General features: G+C 37.1%; 2 protein-coding genes across 2 annotated transcripts in view; both read right to left on the bottom strand.

Moving 5' to 3' along the window:
• The window catches only part of ECT2L (epithelial cell transforming 2 like), a 112,409-nt gene extending 108,371 nt beyond the window's left edge, over positions 1 to 4,038 (bottom strand). Inside the window, exon 1 of the mRNA XM_074187693.1 lies at positions 3,605 to 4,038. The gene's annotated coding sequence lies outside the window, so the exon portion shown is untranslated. The remainder of the gene's footprint in view (positions 1 to 3,604) is intronic.
• A 1,453-nt stretch (positions 4,039 to 5,491) lies between these two features.
• CCDC28A (coiled-coil domain containing 28A) lies at positions 5,492 to 20,745 on the bottom strand. Its single transcript, XM_074187700.1, is given in 8 exon segments — positions 5,492 to 6,061; positions 9,215 to 9,237; positions 9,962 to 10,116; positions 11,956 to 12,119; positions 17,154 to 17,353; positions 20,255 to 20,513; positions 20,515 to 20,617; positions 20,620 to 20,745. Coding segments are annotated over 8 exon segments (1,014 nt in total). The 5' UTR covers positions 20,675 to 20,745; the 3' UTR covers positions 5,492 to 6,006.
• Positions 20,746 to 21,135: the final 390 nt, after the last annotated feature.

Genomic DNA, 21,135 nt, shown 5'->3' with positions numbered 1-21,135 from the left:
CTTTATACTCTGACTAAGTCATACTAGCTTATCTACTATTCTGCACACTAGTTTTTGTACTGGCTATCCTCCAAGCCTGAAATGAACTCTATTTACCTCTACCTCTTAGAATCTTGGGTTTTCTTCAAGATGCAGCTCAAGTGCCATCCCACTTACCTGTATAGTCTCTTCTAAAACTACATTGTATGTTCATCTTATTTCCCTGAATAGAATGTAAGTTTCTTGAAGTTTTTGTCTTGCAGTAAGCACTTACTACATACTTGTTGATTGATTAAGGTAGATCAGCAATTCCCAAGAAACTCAAGAGTCCTAGAAAGTTGTTTGTAGAACCAAGAGGCTTCAGTAATCTGCCCAGAGTCATGCAGCTAGTGTATCAGAGGCAAAACTTGAACTCACATCTATAAATGATTCCCTAGACTATGTATTATGCTGCACCACTTTTCACAACTGAATGTTGTTTCTTTTTCATTTTTGAAGAGGATCAATGACATCACGGGGTAATGTTTTGACTTGCTTGTGAATTGAATTTAAGTGAGTTTCAAAGTCATATGCCTCACTTTCTTTTCTAGAGTCACTAAATTCCAGTGGCAAGATCAAAGTCAGGACAACTGGCAATGACCTGAGATGCAGTGGATGTCCTTGGCATCTTTGATGTCTGACCAAGTTTTCACAGCACCTGCCAACTTCATAGCTAGTGGAAGAGAAATTGTTGTCATCTGTCCATTTTACTGAGGTAAGTCTTCACATGCTTGGAGTAGACATCCCCTAATTTATGAATGACTTTGAGGTCAATCAGTAACTATTAACCTGCTTTAGCCCATCTGCCAAAACAGTTTTACCAGGGTGTGGCCATTATGCATACTCCAGTTTCTTGGAGCCACAGGTTAGAGTTGAGTAACAGGGAGTAACAAAGGAGGATGAACAGCCCTAAAAGGGCTCAGCAAGTCCTCATACTAGAGTAATAGTCTTCCATAAACGCCCCATATACCCTAAAGCTAAATAATATAGAATTTATTATATAGAAGTATACAATAGATTGGAGGATTCTGTTTAAATCATTTCTACAATTATTACAACATTGCACTATCTTCATACTAACAAGTATCTGTGTGTGGGGAGGGTTTAGATGGGTGGTGAGGATTTCCTGATGTAGAAACTCCTCTTCATCTCCTCAGCATTTTCATGTGTTGTCTTCTCTTCGCTCACATAGCCATCACCCTTGTTTAAGACACTTAAAATCTCCTACCAGAACTGCACAAAAATTAACCCACTAAAAAGATTTGGAGGTAGAGCTGGAGTGGTATTTGGATGCTAATTCTTAGTTTTATTATTAATTTGCAGACTAACAAATATACATAGAAACATATGAACTGCCAAAGTTCAAGTTATTACCTACACCTTTTGTGGCACACTCCTTGGTCTCCATGAGCTCCACCATGATCAGCTTTTCAGGAAATCTCATTGGGAAACTCATCAATCTGAGAGATTGCATTAGTTTGGTACTCATATCTTATCAGTACCCTTAGTGTCCTCTGCCCATCTGACTGGAGAACCAGGGGACAGAGCAAAGAACTCCCAAAGCCTTTCTTTAAAGTGGGCTCCCAGGCCAACAACTCTTCATGTTGCACCAACTGTACTCCTAGAGAAGTATGTCCACATGCCCCCTGTTGCTAGAACCTTCCCTAGTCTCCCCTTCCCTCCTTTTAGCTTTCAGTGTGTATGCATATATGTGAATGTTATGTGTGGGATGGTAATGCTCCTTGATATAGATGGTTGATATAATCCTTGGTATAGTCCTTGAGGGCAAGGACTGTCTTTTTTTGTTTTATCCCCCAGTTGTTAGTGTGCTTCATGCTGAGATAAAAGTCTACTGACTGACTAACCTACAATCCAATTTCTTGTTTGGTTGCAACAGTTCCCACAGCTTGGCCCCACTTATAATTCAAATGACTGGAAATTTGAAATGTTTGAGTGGGATTCCATTTCCATCAGTGCCCTCCCTGCTTTGGAGAGTGAGTCACATAGAGAACAGAGCAGATCAAGAAAGAGGCAAGAAACTAATCTGATGTGTTTTTCTCCCTTTCGGTCAAACGAAGTATAGTAACTTGGGAAATATCATGGGATTTTGTGCTGGGAGACCTTAAAGGACATCTAATTTAACCTCACATTTCATTTAATAGAAAAGGAAATTGTAACCCAGAGGGAAACGATTTGTTAAAGCTAATGTTAAATATGTAAGTAATCCAAGCCCTCTGACTACAATTTGAAGGCTCTCTTTTTTAAACATTTCCAAATATGTTTGTATGAATGTTGATCCTTCTGCCCTCTGTCTTCTGCCTTCCCCCAACACCCAAAAGAGGGAACAAATATACAAAGAAAATACTGAAAAGCATAAAACAAGAAAGATAAATTTATGCTCCCCAGTGAAATTATCTTCTTTTCTGAAAGGTACTGCCCTAGTCCAGTCAATGTTCTCTTCCTCTGGAAGCTGCTTGGTACTTCAGAATGGATGATTTCCATCACTTTTAAAATCAGCAAGTGATGGGATAGAAATCAGGGGAGTAGAGGAATGAAGTGGTTCGTACATATAAACGAGGAGTCACATTAAAAAAAGATATCAGTGAGGAGATTTCTTCCTCCCCCCTCTCCATCCACTGGGACCTGAACCTGGGGCTGATAAGCAAACTACTGTATGATATGTGAAAAGAGCATTGAATTTGGCTTTAGGGGTCTTGGGCTTTGGATCCTAATTCTGCTAACGTCTTTATCTCTTCAAGTCTTTTTCCTCCTCTGTAAAATGATGACTATAACTATTATAGAGTTATGTGAAGAAATTAATTTGTTAAATTCTAAAGCCTATTTTTTGTAAATAGTTTGTACTTTAGATCCTGGATTTGTTTTTAATATTTTTATCAATTAATAAGTACTTATTTTCTCTCCACTTCAGAACAAAACAACCCTATATCAAATCTCTCTCTCTCTCTCTGTTTTGAGTGTGTGTGTGTGTGTGTGTGTGTGTGTGTGTATGTGTGTATGTGTGTATGTGTGTGTGTGTTAATCAAGCAAAACAAATTTCCAAATTGTTCATCAGACACTGGATCTGGAGGTAGATGACTTAGGTTCAGATTCCTCCTCTGTCTCTTATTCCTGGGTTGGCTTTGGGCAAGTCACTCAATTTCTATGGATCTCATTTCCCTCATCTGTAAAAAGAAAAGCCTAGAATCACAGATTTAGAACCATAAATGATCTCAGAAGTCAGAGTCCAGCCCCATCATTTTAAAGATGAGAGACTAGACTGAGTATAAGGTAAAAGGATTGCTCAAGGTCACCCAAACTGTAGCTGGGAAGTATTTGAGCCTAGACCCTTTCATTCCAAAACCTGTGCTCTTTCCCCTTAGCCACAGCAATCAGATGACCTCTCTTTCCCCAATTAACTCTAAAGCTATGACCCTAGGAAGGCATCAGGAGGTATCTGAGAAACTTGTTCCTTTTCTGAGTCCTGCAGCCTCCTCTGTCCAGCTAGATGCCAAAGCTCTTTCTCCTGGTAAGGAGGAAACCTTTTATGTAATTAAGAGATGCATAGCCCATGTCCCACATGTCTTACCTCTGAGGAAGCAGGAATGAAAGCAAGAAAAACGAAGGGAGTTTCTGGAGGAAGCTGCCTTTGCTGCCTTCTGTCACAGCCTCTGGTCTGCAACTCACTGGAGAAGGGGGATGGGAGTATACCCCATCTCCATAGGGACACCACAACAAGCCTGCACAAGTCTGCCAGTCCCAGCATCCAGTGGGAAGTGCTGCCCTGCACCCAGGCAGTGCAGGTTTAAGTACATCTCACAGAGCCAAGGGCCCAGGGTAAAAAAGGGCCGCGCCTGTTGGCTGTGTGGGTTGGGGGACCTTGCCATCCGTTCTCTGGTGCCCTGTATGTATCACAGGTGAACGGACTCTGAAGTACTTCTTGGGCATTGCAGGACGGAAATGAGTAGTGACACAGGTTTGGACACTGATAATTACCCCCCTCCCATTCCTGGGAACTCCAGCCCATTCCCCTCCCCTTCCCTTCATTTAAGCACAGTCCCAGTGGCAAAGGGGCCCTTACATTTATGTTGCTCCTCCCAAGTCCTCTAATGTGGTCAGGTCTCTGTGCAGGATAGCTGGCAAAGAGGTAAATAAACTAGAGTGGCTGAGATGGCCATTGCTTGGTCCCTCTAAACAGTGTTAGAAATTGGATGGAAGGATGCTTAGAGGTTGATTATCAAAGATAAGGAAATAAGGGCCAAGAGATATAAATTGACTTGTTCAAGGTTACTTGGGCAGAGCTGAAAATTGGAAGCCAGATCCTCTTCAACTGATGGCTTCTCAAATAACTGCAGCTAAATCAAAATCTTTGCCATCAGTTCTTTGCTTAGTCTTGGTATTATTGATAAGGATTTTATTCTTTGGATCCAGTTGTTTAGCATGTTGAACTTCAACATTTAGTCAAGTGATCAAAACTACAAGAGTTTGGAACATTAATTGCCTCTTGATGGTAGTGTTTAAAAGTGACTTTTTTTTTAATGTAATTCAGGTTAGGTGACTTGCCCAATCAACACAGTTTAGTAATCCTGTCTGAATTTACCTTTGAATTTGGAACCTCTTAAATCCAGGGTTGGTGCTACTATTCACAGTGGTTCTCAAGAGTCCACACCAAAAAAACTTTTCCAGTGCAAGTCACAATCATCTTAAAATATTTTTATTTATGGTGAAGCTATTTCAGAACAACCACTTTTCTACTCTTAAAATAAAATACCACTACCTAGTTGTATAATGCAAATTGTTACTCTTTGAGCCTTAGTTTCCTCACCTGTAAAATGAAGGAAATGGACTAGATGGATTGTAAGAGGTCCTTTTGGGTTTAAATTTCAATATATGTAGAAAATGTTAACAAAGGCTATGTTAAATAACTCAAAATGAGGTTACCTGGGACCCATATCTTTTGCAAAAGATAAAACTACAGTGAATAAAAAGGTCAGTCGCCTGAATCCACCAGCAATCACAGGAAACAGCTTTTGTTTGACTTAGACTCAGCAACTTTCCAAGAAAAACATTTAACATGTTTTTGGTAAATTTTGCTTTTGGTCTTTGTCACACACTGTGGTATTATGTAATATTCTACTCTTTCTATCCAACTGACTAACACACTTCTGACATTTTCTCAAATATTTTTAAAATCAATGTTGTAAAAATTGAGTAATCTGAAATTAACTAAAAATTCCATTTTTTCATAACTTTTCAATTTGTTATCTAATGCTACTTAACTTTTTTTTAAGGACTCATAAATGTGGCAAAAGCTTGAACACAGTGATTTCTTTCAGGGGGAGTAAACAGTATAATTTATGGAAAAGTTAATTTTAGCTAAACGTTTTTACTAAAAATTAGCTTTACATGAGTGGATCATATATATTCCTAAATAGACAAGATCTTCTATTTTCAAAGAAGAAAGATATTCAGAGAATAATTTAAAAGTTATTTTATTAAAAATAGCAAATTCACAAATACTTATTTAACATTTTGTTGCCATTGGCCACTGAAATACACACTGAATAGTGTGCCGATTGTCTACTTGTAAACTGAAGCTAAGCTGTCACAAGCCAACTTATGAGTAAAAATTGGAACAAGGCTAATAAGCTTGGGAAGGTTAAATCCTTCAGTCCTGTGAACAACACTTAGCATGAAATAAATGCACTTTCAAGTCTTACCCTCAGCTTTTAGACGATAAGGCAGTAATATAAAGCATAGCAGCACAATCTTGCAGTCACATTTCCTGATTTGAGACTTCAACATAGCCTGGTCTCCAGCTATGGTGAATTACAGCAGTCAGATTTACTAAAAGCAATGGGTGAAAACAATCAGTTGCATATGCACTTAAAATTTTTGTTGCAGAGAAGATGAATCAGCTTCTGAATTCAGCTGGATTCAGATTACTATTTTTTTCTGAATCACAAGACAATGAGTGAACAGCATTTTATTTTAGCTGGTGGAGGTATTTGGAACATCTTGAGCATCTGCTAAGTGAAGTTTTTGTCTGAAGTGACCAGTTAAGAAGTTTTTGTTTCTAAAATACATTTTTTTTAGGTTTTTTTGCAAGGCAAAAGGGGTTAAGTGGCTCGCCCAAAGCCACACAGCTAGGTAATTATTAAGTGTCTGAGCCTTGATTTGAACTCCGGACTCCAGGATGAGTGCTCTATCCACTGGGCAACCTAGCCGCCCCTCTAAAATACATTTTTAAGTATCAAAAAAAAAGTTTTATTCAGAGGTTATAAAAAGTAAAATAAATTTTGGAGCTACAAGGGTTGAGTATATCCTGAGAAAACATCCTCTGGCTAGGGAAGTTTTAGTGGTAGGGAAATCTCTTAATGAACATTCTACCTTGGAATTCAAATTGTGTTTGTATTCAATTTTAATAGCAAGTTTTAGGTGCCTGATACTGAATTGTCCTGAGATTGTGTGCTAGATTTCAATAGAGTGTATAGATTCATTTTGGTAGAAGGCTCTATCTAAACCATGGTGTTGAATCAATAACGTAAGTTATGATTAGAATAAAAATCTACTTCAGGTTAATAGAATACTCTAAAGTTCTAACAGTTCTGGAAATTTTAAAATTTCAAAATATCAAACATGATATTAGAAACAATTCATATCTATATAGAACTTTAGGGTTTACAAAATTCTTTTCTTACAGTTGTGTAAAGTGGGTGATATGAGGAGTATGAGTGACATTTTGAATGTACTTCCCTTAGGGTATGGAAAAAAAATCAAGTGACTTGTCCCTTAAATTTCAATACTAGGACTTGAAATGGGGTCTCCTGACACTAAGACAAATGTTCTTTCTACAATGCAAGGAAAATACTGTAATAAAATTCTAAAGCTATAAAGATATCTTGGGGATGATTTTAAAAAAATATTTCAATATCTTTAATCTTTTTTTCTCTACAAATATTCACTCTATTCTTTTTACCTTAACTATCCTCCCCTCCTCATCACAGAATATTAGCATTGGAAGGCCTCCAACTGCCATATAGCTCAGTTCATACCCATATCTGACAAGTAGTCATCTAGCTACTCTTCTTTAAGACCTCCAAAGAAGGGGCAGCTAGGTGGCGCAGTGGACAAAGCACCGGCCCTGGAGTCAGGAATACCTGGGTTCAAATCTGATTTCATGACACTTAATAATTACCTAGCTGTGTGGCCTTGGGCAAGCCACTTAACCCCTGGTTCCCTTGCAAAAATACCTTTAAAAAAAAAAAAGACCTCCAAAGAGAAACAACTGTCTTCCAAGGAATCCTACTTTATTCTGGATAGCTCTGTTGGGAAAATTATCCTGACAGCAAGATTTTCCTGACATATTCTAACTTACACCCACTGCCTGCTGTTTCAAATACAGCCAAACAGAGCAAGTTTAATCTGCTGTTCACATGGCAACACTCCAAATATATGAAGACACCTATCATATCTTCTATAATCTTTTTTTTTTAAGGTTTTTGCAAGGCAAAATGGGGTTAAGTGGCTTGCCCAAGGCCACACAGCTAGGTAATTATTAAGTGTCTGAGACCAGATTTGAACTCAGGTACTCCTGACTCCAGGGCCGGTGCTCTATCCACTGCACCCCATTATCTTTCTCAACATCCCCACTTCAACAACTTTTGATGTCATAGACTCAAAGTCCTTTACCATGCTCATTGCCCTCTTCTGGCTTCTCTTCAGCTTGATCTGTGATTTCATTGTTTTAAAAGTTCCTTCCAAATATGTACATACTCATCCACCCCACCCAAGCCTGTGTAATCTTTTTAATTCCAACTTTCTATCAGTGTTGCTCAAGGCAGTGAGACATGGAATGCAATGATCTCTGAAGAATTAAAAATTATATCTCATGATGCTATGATTAGGAATGTAGTTCCAATATGGAACTTCAAAGAACCAAAGTAAAGCATGTCATTCACAAGAAATATGTAATCAAAAGGCGAGAGGGAGGGATGACAAGTAATGTACAACTCCAGAGGTCCACATCATTACAGGATGGCAAGAGAAATGGAAAAAAACCTATGAAGTAAACCTCTGGTGATGAATTTATGGGAGGAAATGGACAAGAATCACATAGTTATAAGCAAGAAATCAAGGGACTTGGTGATTGGAGGAACAGAGAGTATTTCTAACAGAGAAGGGGAACGCTGAATTTAAAGTGATAACAAGGCATTAAAATGGAATGTTTAGTAAATGCTTAAAATTCAAATGAGAATCTAGAACAGAATATAAAAATTTGGGAGTCATCAACATTTTGAAAATAGCTGATGCCATAAGGGAAGCTCTCTCTGAAGGAAAGAGGACATGGGGAAAGAACAGAAAAGCAAATACTAAGCCTGGAGGGAAAGCTTATCAGTCCTTCCTCATTGTCTGAAATTTTTCACATGATAGTGCAGCCAGGATCGATTTCTATTTTCTCTAATTCATTCTGCACGTAAGCGCTGTCCTATTCTCTAATGAATAATATAATCTGGTACTTTATCAGTATATAATGTTGTAATCTCTAATAGTCTTGTTCACTAATTGTTTCATGCTATAATGATTTCTTTCCTTAACTATTTAAAAAGAGGGATGTTTTATAAGGTCTAAATTGTACTTAAAACTCTTCAAGCTCATCACATAGGGCATACTTAATAAATATATGTGATTGGAAAGTTCCTGAAAAGTTGAATACAAATCAAAATTTTTTAAATTAAGTAACATAATACTTTAAATACTCTAGGAAGAAGTGATTCCACGATGAATATTTAACTTAAAAAAAATGTCTTGTGACTAACAAAACAGATGCCATTATACAGTACAAAATCACATAGGGAAAACCTACATTTTAATGACTGTGAGCTAATTTTAGGTATCTTAAAAGAATTTTAAAAAATGTTTTTAAATTCTATGCATGCCATTGTACCCCAATGTAAATCCTATTTTTGTTTGCCTCAAAATGAACAATTCTCCTTGCTATCAACAAGAAAGTTTCCTCAGGACAAAGCACAAAAGGTTACAGAATTAAGCCATAAAATAACCAGGACATTGTGACTGGAGGTCCAAAGTGCAAAGGGAATAGGGCCCATAACTAACAGTTGGTTGCCAACACTCTTTAGTTGCTTTTGAGCAACACCCTTAGCTAAAAACTTCCCTGTAGATATTTAGCAAAGGATACATGGAAGAATTCAGTTCTTCTAACTGTAATAAATGAGAAAAATATTTTACTTCTTACAAGAAGGTAAAATCCTATTAATCATATAATTCTCCACAGAACAGACACTTGCCATGCTGCCTTAATAAGTTAAAACTTTAAAAGACAAGCCAGAACAATATTAAAAACTGGAGCTTTAATTCCAATGTAAAATTACCCATGATTATTCAATTGCTAAGTGTGAAAAAATTCTTTAAAATTTTTGATAAATGAAAAATTTATAGATGATTATGCTGTGGTTAACTGCAAGAGATGTATAAATACATAGTATACTAGGCAAAATAGTTAATATTATAGAATTGAAACAAGCACAAAAATTTAACAGTTGTTCTGCCTGAATGAAAATTAAATGAAATTTACATTCTTTACTTTTTACTTGGAATAGTTTGCTACTTCTGACTAGTAATTAAGAGATTCTAAGGCTGAAATTAATATAAATGAGTATTAAGAATGCAACTGTCAATGATTTAAACTATTTGAGCATAATAGTTCTTTAAATCTATACAAAAATACTAATTTTTAAAAACAACATGATAAAATACATCAGATATAGGAAAAAATCTTTTAACAAAAGTACTACAACACATCTATATTTTAATAGAATCTGTACAGAATCACATATCTAGCATCTAGCATATTACATTCAAACATAATAGTTTCTTTTCTAATATATTCTTTAAAAAAAACCATTTTTTTTCAAATTGTACTCACATCTGACAGAAGCCTATCCAAATTAGCGTCACTGGCTATTTTTCTCTTATCCTCAGGAAGTTCTTCTAACTCCCCATAGAGCTCCAAATTCAATCGAGCTAACTTCTCCTGCATTCCTCGAACATGTTCCATCTGTTCTATGGAACATTCATTTCCTAGTGGGAGGGAGGAGGGGAAAAAGGGAAGGAGAAAAAGGTGGGGGGGAAGATTCATTACTTTAATTGGCTTACAAAAAATATGAGTATGAATGGAATTCAAAGTTAGAAAGCACTGGGGGGAGACTTCCAAGCATTCTATTTTCATAAGCCCTGCATAATATTTTATACTATCTATTTAGTAACTTTCAATTCCACACAAATTTCTTATAATAATAAGACAATGGTTGAAACACAATAAAGAACAATTGGAATATTTTGAAATCAGGCTAAAGAAGCTAGATCATAAAATCAAAGTATTAATAACCACAAAGTATAAATTCACAGCAATAATAAATTAAAGGAATATTTCTACTTAGTTTATTTTAGTGCAGCTGACTTTTAAATTAGATAAATGTGATGGTCTACATGAAATTAAAGTCCAAAAGAACTCAATTCTTAATCATTTTATCATTCAAATATATGAAGCAGAAATAATCTATAATAATGATTCATTATAAGAGAAAAGAAACAGAGCAAAACAGTAATATGTGGCACTTATAATGCTAGTAGCAACCAAATAGCAATTGCATTTAACTTTGTTAATATGATCTAGGGAAGGTCAGTTTGAAATAGTGAAAAATATCAATTACAAACATTAAGTAAATGTTATAATATTTCTTTCAGATACAGGCAGCAAAATAATTTATACCACCAGTTAAAGGTGTTTCTAAGTATTCGTACTATTGTATCTAGTAAGATTTTTTTGAAATTAGAGCGCCATATCAAAAATGATATATTAATATACTGTATACTATACTATAATGTATATTTAATATACTGAAGTAATTTAAAATATCAAGTTTGTTTAAACATGTCCCCTCTTCAATTTTATTATATTGCAAATTCAACTTAAAATTTTTTTCCACAGATACTGGCACAGTACTACACACAGCTGAAGTGAAGGAAAAAAGAAGCAAGAAAGTCTGAATTTAAAAGAAAGTTAAGTGTTTCACCTTGTCAGTTCATAATACCCATAAAAAAGGCAAGTCTAGAAGGAATATTCACGTCATATTATATTATGAATTTAATCAGTTTGTTCTAACAAAAATAATTCTTTCTGGATAAGATAGCTGCTTCTATATAATGAAAATTATTTTAATGAAAAGATTCTGCTGATATTTTTGTACTTAGAAAATATTGTACTATCACAAATTCTAGTAGATTGTTTTTTAGGCCATTCAAATTTACTAAGGCATTTTCATTCAATGAACAATAGCAAAACGTTTATGTAGTTCTCCTAAGAAGGATAAAATAATGGGGGATAAGAATAACGAGGAGGAAAAGAATAGGAAAACTTTATAAACTGACAAGATCGAACATTTTCATAAAATGTGCTATGGTCTCAGTTTTTCTTAAAAATAGCTAGAGAACAGGAACCTGATATATTTGTAAGGGACTGAATTCAGAGGCAGGAAATAAGCCTGTGTTTAGAAGGAAGGAGGAAAATAACCTTGAGACCTTCCTAACATGAAAGACTAACACAGGATGAATTTTCCAAGTCTATCCACATTTTCAACATGCTCAACAGTTATTTGGTAACAGTAATCCAATTTAAGTGTCCAAGCACATTCTCTTATTTTTTTACTTAAATTGTTTTACTGAAATTTTATAAGTCAAATTTTGATTTATACTTTTTCAGCATGAAAACAAGCCAGGAATTTTTATAATTCCTACCCGAGGAAGAATATATTAAGTAGATACAATATAAAATGATAAATACTAAGGATTAAAAAGATCCTGAAAATTAGGAAACAAAAATGACAGAAAAATCTTTAAGAAAAATCCATGGTTAGTTACCAAATGCCTGAAGTTTTCCAGAATGGAAATCATTCAAAAGGCTCAGGAGACCCCTCTCCATCTCTTGAACATCTGAGACATCAGTGAGAAAAGAGTGTTGAATTGGAGCTGCCTGGGCACCTTTTCCTTCTACTCCCTGAGGTCTTGCCTTTTCTTTCATGCCTCTGAAGAGATTAAATATGCTCAGTGAAACATCTTTCTTCAGAATCACTTATAAACAACACATTAAAACCAATCCTGCAAGGCATTATGCAATGACTAGCAAACTTAATGAGATGTCCCTAAAAATCAGAATAAGGAAAAAAGACTAACCAAAATCCCTAACAACCAAAGCAGAGACTACAAGTAAGCATAAGTAGTGATAGTCTTAAAACTTTTATAAAATGATATTAGATCATTGTAAAATTGGATTTATTCATTTTATTATTGAGACAGCACAGTAGACTGGGCCTAGGGTCAGGAAGATCTGAGTTCAAATCCCGCTTCAGATATCTGTATGGCTCTGGCAAATCATATAACTTCTGTTTGCCTCAGTTTCCTTATCTGTAAAACAAGATAACAATTGTACCTACCTCTCTCAGGGATGTTGTGAGGATCAAATGAAATAATAATAATAGTAAAGTGCCTGGGGCACATAGTAAGAGTCATATGCTAGTTATTATTATTTTTATTATTTAAATAATACTTCAATAAGAAACATGTAAGGAAGGTGCTCCAACGTCTGAAAAAAAAGGATTTCCTGTTGAAGTCAGGATTTTCTAAATTTATTTGCAAATAATATTATACTGATTAAATTAAACCCTGAAATGTTACAAGGATTCCTCAGTGAAACTAATTACATAAGATAAATTTAGTCTAAGCATCTATAGTTGGGGGAAAGAAGTTTATCCATCATTGTTTAGTCCCTATTGGCTTCCAGGCTATTTCTTCTCCTTTCTCTGTCAGCACTCCTTTAGTTCTGCCCCTGAAACCTGAGTGTAGGTGTACCTTGGAGATATATCCTAGGCCCTCTTCTCTTTTCTTTCTCCCTTTCCTGGAACTTCCAAATTCACAAATGCAGCACTCATCTCTTTCAAACTCCAGTCCTATTTTATATAACCAAATAGATGTTCCATCAGCATCTCCACCTCAACATGGAACAAATCTTCCCCCAAACCCATCTGTCTGCCCAACTTCTTTATTTCCAGTGAGGTGCACTTTTGTCTTCCTGGTTACCTAGAATTATCCTAGATTCTTTTCTCTCTCATCCTTGACACTGACATCCTTTGGCATCCCTTGTTTAAAAACTTGCAGAGGCTCCCTAATTCCTTTAGGATAAAATTTAGATTCCTCAGCCTGGCATTTATAGACCTTCCTAATATGGCTTCAATCCATCTTTTGGCTTTATCTTACACTACCCTGCTAGCTGTTTCACAAACTCAATATTCCATTTCCTGCATCTGTGCATTCCTGTGAACCAACCCTAAATCCAGAATAAACTCTCTTCCTTACCTCTGTTTCTTAGAATCTCTATCTTTTTTTAAGGCTCAGCTCAGGTCCTTCCAACCTGAAGCCTTCACCAAACCCCATCAAATGTAACCATTCTCTTCTTCCTCAAATTATTCTTTATTATACTCAAGTGTATTCTAACATACCAAAGCTGCTTGAAGAGATTTTTATCTTTATAACGCACAGCACTGTGCATTTCACACAGTGGGTGCTTAATAAAAGTTTAACTAAATGATTAGCCTTCCCCTAATTTAAATCATTATATCTAAATAAAAACATTCATGAATAGTCATACCTGAATTCTCCTTTTCTGGACTCTTTGTCATTTTTCTAGCCTGACACACTGCCAGTCTGAAAAAGTCTTTTTTTCTCCTTGATGACTGTCTAGATGGACCATCATTTTAAGAAGACCTCTGACATGCTACACCTCACTCATGGGGACACCTCCTTTTTTCCTCACCATCACATTGTCCTACTACTCCTGGGGTTACCCTTATCCCTTCCCCTTTTCAGCTCCTTTCTGTATTTTCTTCCTTCAGTAGAATGCAAGCTTCTTGAGGGTAGCAATTGTCTTACATTTTTGTGTGTATTCCCAGAGCTTAACACCCTGACTTAGTACATAGTAAGGTTTTAATAAATGCTCCATCTACCTGCCTACAGTTAGGTCACAATTAATGGAAATAATGAAGTGGTATCTTATGTATTCAAACTTACGCACTTAAAGTTATATGGTGACTGATTCTAATTCAATAGAATATGTATATTTTGAAAAATGTGACTTCCCAGAATTAATTATTTATGCTAATTAGGACCTAATGGAATCTCTCTAAATCTATTTCTACCAAAAAATAAAACTTGTCCCTTTTGAATTTTAGCCTGCTTTTATTAAGTATTACATTGAAATTTCTTTTGCTTAAGATAATTTTTTTATTTTTTATTTTTTTACAAGGCAAACGGGGTTAAGTGGCTTGCCCAAGGCCACACAGCTAGGTAATTATTAAGTGTCTGAGACCGGATTTGAACCCAGGTACTCCTGACTCCAGGGCCAGTGCTTTATCCACTACGCCACCTAGCCGCCCCTTAAGATATTAATATATGTGTGAACACCCTAGATTCTCTGAACTGCTGGGTAAATGTAAACTTAATACACATACTCTTGATACTCATATAATAGGTATATACATATACAGTGTGTATACACACTATATTTATACATTCTATACAATGTATTATATAGTTATATAATATACATGTCCATATGTATATATATAAAACACATTTACACAAACATATATTTCTTTGATAAAGTACTAGCCTTAGTATTCATACTTCTAGAGCACTAGATCCTTCTCCTCCACCCCATAGTATTAATATTTCACCTTAAACCTTAATCAATTGATAAACATATACTTACAGTTCAGACATCACCCTAGGAACTGGGAATACAAATACATAAACCAAAAAACCAAGGAGTTTACATCCTACAGAGGAAATAAATACATATTGAAGTGTATTTAGAGAATAAGGAGACTAGAATAACAAAGTAGTTAAATATCAGGTATTTTAAGATTGTAGGTTCTAGCAGTTGAAAATATCAGAAAAGGCTTCATGTAAAAAAGGTGCCTAAACTACATCTTTAAGAAAGAGGATTCTATGACATGAAGGGGAGGAGAGAGTAAATTCAAGGTATGGGGGAACACAGTGCATGAGAAGGCAGGGGAAATGGAAGCAAATGGAATGTCCATGGAAGGAAGAGAGAAAAGAGATAATAGTTGAACTATAATCACAGAATGTGGAAGGAGTAATCTACAATGAGATTGGAAAGATAGGCTGTGGAAAAGTTTTTAAATAGCAAAACAAGAGTTTATATTTGATTCTAACAGCAACAGAAGTTAGTGGAGTTTACTAAAATGGGAAATGACAAAGTCAGATCTGCAATTAAGGAAAATCACTCAGGCAATAGTGTAGAGGATGGAATGAAGTGGGGTGGTCTTGAAACAGGGCGATCAATGATCTAGGTAAGAGATGAAGAGAACCTGAACTAAGGGGATAACTACTAGAGAGAAGTGGCTGGAGCCTAGAGGCATGGATGAAGAAAGGCAAGCAATGATTGTATGTGTGAGGGAAGAGTGAAGAGTCAAGGTCAAGTATGGCCAAAGTTACAAAACTGAAAGAATGGGAAAAGTAGTGATGTTTTTTAGCAAGTATAGGGAAATCTGGAAGAAGGGTGAAGTGAAGACAATGAGTTTTGCTTTGAATATATGAAAAATCCAATAGGCAACTGAAGACTGCAGAACTGAAGCTAAGGGGAGAGACTGAGTGAGGTCAGACCTATAGAACATGGATTTATCTTTAGATGAATAACTAAACTCAGAAATGTAATGGGCTGACTTCCATAGGGAGCCACTGCTTGAAAAGTCTGTTTCCCTTCAGTCTAGGACTTCAATAATGGATAATTGGATGATGATTTATTAGGTAGGTTTTAAGGCATGGATTATACATATTATTTGACCAATGAATTCTTCTATAATTAAGAAATTTTGTGATTTATAAATAATTACATATACACATGCAAATATTATTTGCTTTTTATTCATTTCAAATTTGGGGGAGAGGGATTAATCTCTCCCCTCTAAGCCCAACTCATTCTCCAATCAAGGTTCTCCTATCCAGCCAAGAAAACCCCCTCACAGCACCTGTGTACAATATGCTTTCTTCTTGCCTCTATGCTCTTCATCATGCTACTTTCCCCACTCCCAAAGTGTCTCCTTACTCTTTTCCTAAAAGGTAAATGCTTTACTTCCTCTTCAAGAACTAGCATACAAGTCTAGTCCTTCAAGATTAAATATACCAATTTATGACTAAATATAGGGGCGGCTAGGTGGCGCAGTGGATAAAGCACCGGCCCTGGAGTCAGGAGTACCTGGGTTCAAATCCGGTCTCAGACACTTAATAATTACCTAGCTGTGTGGCCTTGGGCAAGCCACTTAACCCCGTTTGCCTTGCAAAAAAAAAAAAAAAACAACCTAAAAATAACAATTTAACCACTTATGCATTCAATCTATGCTTAACATTTCTATTATATTGTAACATATTGCAAAAAATTTTACAAAATTTATCTCATTTGTTCCTTACAACAACCGTGAGATATAATGGCCATCATTATCTCCAGTTTGCAGATGAGAAAAATAATACTCAAAAGAGTCAAGGGACTTGTTCAGGGTCACACAAGCTAGTCCATAAATATTTGAGTTACATCTTTTGGACCCCCCAAGAACAGCATCCTGTCGCTATATCACACTGTCTTCTCAACACTACAATATTTATAGACCGCTTTAAGGCTAGCAAAGTTCTTTTTACAGAGTTTAAATGACTTGTCCAGAGGCACATGTCTGGTAAGGGTCTGATGTGAATTTGAATTCAAGTTTTCTTGATTCCTGGGTTGCATTCTATTTACATTGCCACTGGATCTACCTCTTTGTAAGTATTTTGATGTCATCATCTTCAAAACAGAGCTTTTATCCACTTCCACTAGACATTCACTTGACTGAATCATTACTCTCTGTCATACAAACTATTCTATAAGATATATCATTTAGCAAATAAACAAAAATACTGCCAAAAGAAAAAAATTTTAGGAAGTAATAAGAAATATTTAATGTTGCTTTAAACAACATTTTCTTCCAACTATTCAAAATATGAAGACTTACCTTTTTAACTTTGGTCTTTGTGAAGTTGACTGTGATGTGGGATTTGAAAATCCTGTGCTTTTACTAACTGGCATTGAATTTTTCTTGGAATTAACAAGCTGAGTAGAATGGGAACTAAAGGATTTAGGACTCTTCCTTTTTATTTTTCGTTCTTCCATAGTTTTAAGTTCCTTGTTGCACCAAGACCAGTTTTTTAAGACCTGAATGAGGAAAACACAGCTATTATTTATACATGTAATATTCCTTCAACAAACTTTTATATATTATTTTGTTAAAAATTTCCCAATTACATTAAAAATGTTTAACAGTCATTTTATAACAACATTTTGAGTTCTAATTTATCTGCCTCTTGCTATCGCCTCTCACCTCTTGAGAAGGCAAGCAATATATCAATTGTACATGCAAAGTCATCTGGAAAACATTTATTAAGTGCCTACTGTGTGTAGAAAACCTAAGCATGGGAGGGCTACAAACACAAATAAGATTTCCTGCTTATAAGCATGTTATAATCTAGCTATGATGTATGTACAAAGTATTTTAATATTCAAGTGGAAAAGTAGGTTTATAGCAAAACAGTTTACATTCTGCAGTAGTAGCAAATGCCTATAACCCTACTACAAGAGGTGCTGAGGTTGACTAATTGAGCTTGAGAGTTCTAAACTGCAATTGTCTAAGTAAACTGAATGAGTTATTAGGCCCAAATATGGAAGGACAAGAGTTGACATTGGGGAATAAGGACCAGGTATAAACTGGCCCAGATACATTAAATTTTTTAGGAAGTAATAAGAAATAATTAGTATTGATTTAAACATTTTCCTCCAAAAAAAGTTCCAAAATAGGAGGCAGCTAGGTGGCGCAGTGGATAGAGCACCGGCTCTGGAGTCAGGAGAACCTGAATTCAAATCCAGCCTCAGACACTTAGACACTTAATAGTTACCTAGCTGTGAGACCTTGGGCAAGTCACTTAACCCCACTGCTTTGTAAAAACCAAAAAAGAAAAATGTTCCAAACAATAAAGGCTCACCTTGTAAAAACCAAAAAAAAAAAAAAAAAAAAACAAAAAAAAAAAATCCCAAACAATGAAGGCTCACCTTTTTAACTTTGGTCTTTGTGAAGACCAAATATGATAAAATAAGATCAAGTTTCCATGCTGATCTGTAGTGGGATTAGGATGTGAGTAGCCACCAGACTTGCAGCCTGGGTGAGATAGGAGCCTCAAAAAACCAACTAATAAACAAACATCACAATAGAAATTGCTAAAGTGAATAGTAAAGTTTAAGATGATCATTGCTAAAATTCAGGGCTATATTACAGGGACTGCTCTAGGTAATCTGTAAAGTAGGGAAGCTTTAATTCTTAACTTCTTTTCCTATCTTCCTCTCACTCAAAAGTGTCCCTTTCCCCCATACCTTAATATCTTGTGACATTTAAATGACTGTTTTGTCTTTCCTTTCCCAAATCAAAATTTGCTATGATAATGTCTGAAAAATACATTTACACAAGAGAGTAAATTAATAATAAGCATTTTTAAAGCACTTATTATTTGGCAGGCAGAGTGTTACATCCTCATATATCTGAAGTGTTTGCCTTTTAACAGAGAACAAAAATTCCTAAATAAATAATATATTCTTGTAGAATTTAAGGTATTAATAAAAGCCCAAGGAGCTCTCAGCAATTGAAATCATGCTACATATATGTATAAGATTGATTCTATGTGACAAAAGTACTGTTTCTAAGAAGACATATATGTATGTATACATATATGTGTGTATATATATATGTATATGGCAGTAAGTGGCATTTCTTTTTTTTTTTTAGTAACAATTAGTAGTAGCAAATGCCTATAACCCTACTGCCAAAGGTGCTGAGGTTGACTAATTGAGCTTGAGAGTTCTAAACTGCAATGGACTAGGTAAACTGAATGAGTTATTAGGCCCAAATATGGAGGGCAGCGGGGTTAAGTGGCTTGCCCAAGGCCACACAGCTAGGTAATTATTAAGTTTCTGAGGCCGGATTTGAACTCAGGTTCTCCTGACTCCAGGGCCGGTGCTTTATCCACTGCGCAACCTAGCCTCCAGTAAATGGCATTTCTGTAAAGAAAATCAGACATGAAATTTCCTAGCCTCTTTCCATTGCCAGGATTAATCTCAACAGATACCAAATGGTTTCCACACCTAACAGAGTGTCATATTTTCCTATAGGAAAAGACTATAGAAATCTTCATTCAAGTGATTTTTTTCCTTGGATAATTTTTAAAAACCATATAATCTGAAAACTATGTCTGATTTGAGCATGTCTCAAAGAGGGCTCATTATTTTGTAAGCTAAGCTAAGCCCTATGAAAAGGAGCTGTCATAAAAAAAAGTTCTTTAACAATCAGCCTGGGTCCCAGTCAAGTCCTTTAACCATCAGCCTGGGTCCCAGTCTTTTTCACTATTATTTAGATTAAAATCTAGATAATAAGATATTTCTATGTCTTCTCAGAGTCAATTTACTCCACCACAAATCGGCCGGAGTTTCTGCTGCTCCTTAGCAAACCAAGTTTTTACTTCGTTAGGATCAAACATCCAAGCTCCAATCCTCCGAGTATGAATCAGCTTAAATAAAAATGCTGCAGCTTCCGGGTAGCACCTTCCCTCTTCGTCAGCGTTCCATCAAAAAAATAAAAAAAGGGGGTTCCTTTCAGAGGGGTTCCCTTCCAGCCGGAATATAGCAAAAAAAGAAGTGCAAAGAGAATTCAAACCATTTGCCTAAGCCCCGGCCGGAAGAGTACAGGATTCGCACTCATTCGTAGACATGTAGGTGGCTACAGGGTTATGCAATGGGGAGGAGCACTAGAGGGGGTTCGGGGTCCCAGGCTTCCGATCCGTGTCCCCTTATCATCCTCAGTTTGGGGGCTTTTTCGCCTCTCCAGGCCCCCGTTTTCTCATGATCAACTGAGGAGGTTGGACTAGAATCCCTTCCTTCTCTAAGTGTCCTCCGCCTTCAGCGACAAAGCCCCCCCCCCAAATCGACGGCAACAACCAAACTGGGGAGAAAAAGCCACAAGGAAGGCCCCCAAAGCCTCTAGGGGAGCCCCTCGCAGCTCCGCCCCGGCCCTACCTGCGGCGGCGGCAGCAGGCTGCGACGACCCGGCTCTGCCCGCACGGCGGCGGCGGCGGCGGCGGCGGCGGCAGTGGCATGGCAGCCGGGACGCCTCCTCGGGCCCCTTTGTTTACGGAAGTGACGAGCCGCGATGGCGCCCCGGCAAGCCGAGGAAGAGCCCCGCCCCTTCCCGCCGGCCCCGCCGGGCCGCTGCCTCCGCCCCTTCTCGCGCATGGTTTTGGGGCGTCTTGTCTTTTCGGCTCCTCTCAGCGGCTCTCACTCTAGTAGGGACAGAGAGGAGGAAGCCGGTGAGGCCGTTGTCATTGGGACCAGAAAGGGGGATACGGAGACGGGGAGAGGAGGGATGGAGCCGCTGCTTCCCCCTTGAGTAAGGTCTGAAAAGCGGTCAAGCGTCCTTATGGGAAATGTAGTCCACATGCCGGAAGCCGGCCCTCGCTCTCCTGCGGGAAGGGGCAAGCCCTGCCCACTACATTTCCCAGCATGCTCTGGCACTAAATGTCAGAGGCCGGAAGTTACTGCGTTACCATAGCGACTCTTCCGGAGCTGGTCGCCTTCGGGACCGAGAGGCAGCCGGAGGCGGCTCTGCTCTACCCGGCTCCAGTGGATAAATGAACCGAAAAACCCTGCTAAACTTCACCTAAACCTTATTTTTAATGGTGTTTAGAAAAGGAGCAAGGGTCGCTTTCCTCGAAATGTTGAAGCTCTTAGAGTTAGGTATTTACTATTTCCTCAAAGAATATTGTAGTTTTTGGTCGGAAATGTGCTCTCTCGGGGGCGGCTGGGTGGTTCAGTGGATAGAGCGTCGGCCCTGGAGTCAGGAGTACCTGGGTTCAAATCCGGTCTCTTACCCTTAATAATTACCTAGCTGTGTAGCCTTG

This window comes from Macrotis lagotis, chromosome 5, assembly GCF_037893015.1.
Source record: "Macrotis lagotis isolate mMagLag1 chromosome 5, bilby.v1.9.chrom.fasta, whole genome shotgun sequence".
Taxonomy (NCBI): Eukaryota; Metazoa; Chordata; class Mammalia; order Peramelemorphia; family Peramelidae; genus Macrotis; species Macrotis lagotis.
Note: the sequence above shows the minus strand (reverse complement) of the source record. Positions and strands in the feature narration are given on the sequence as shown.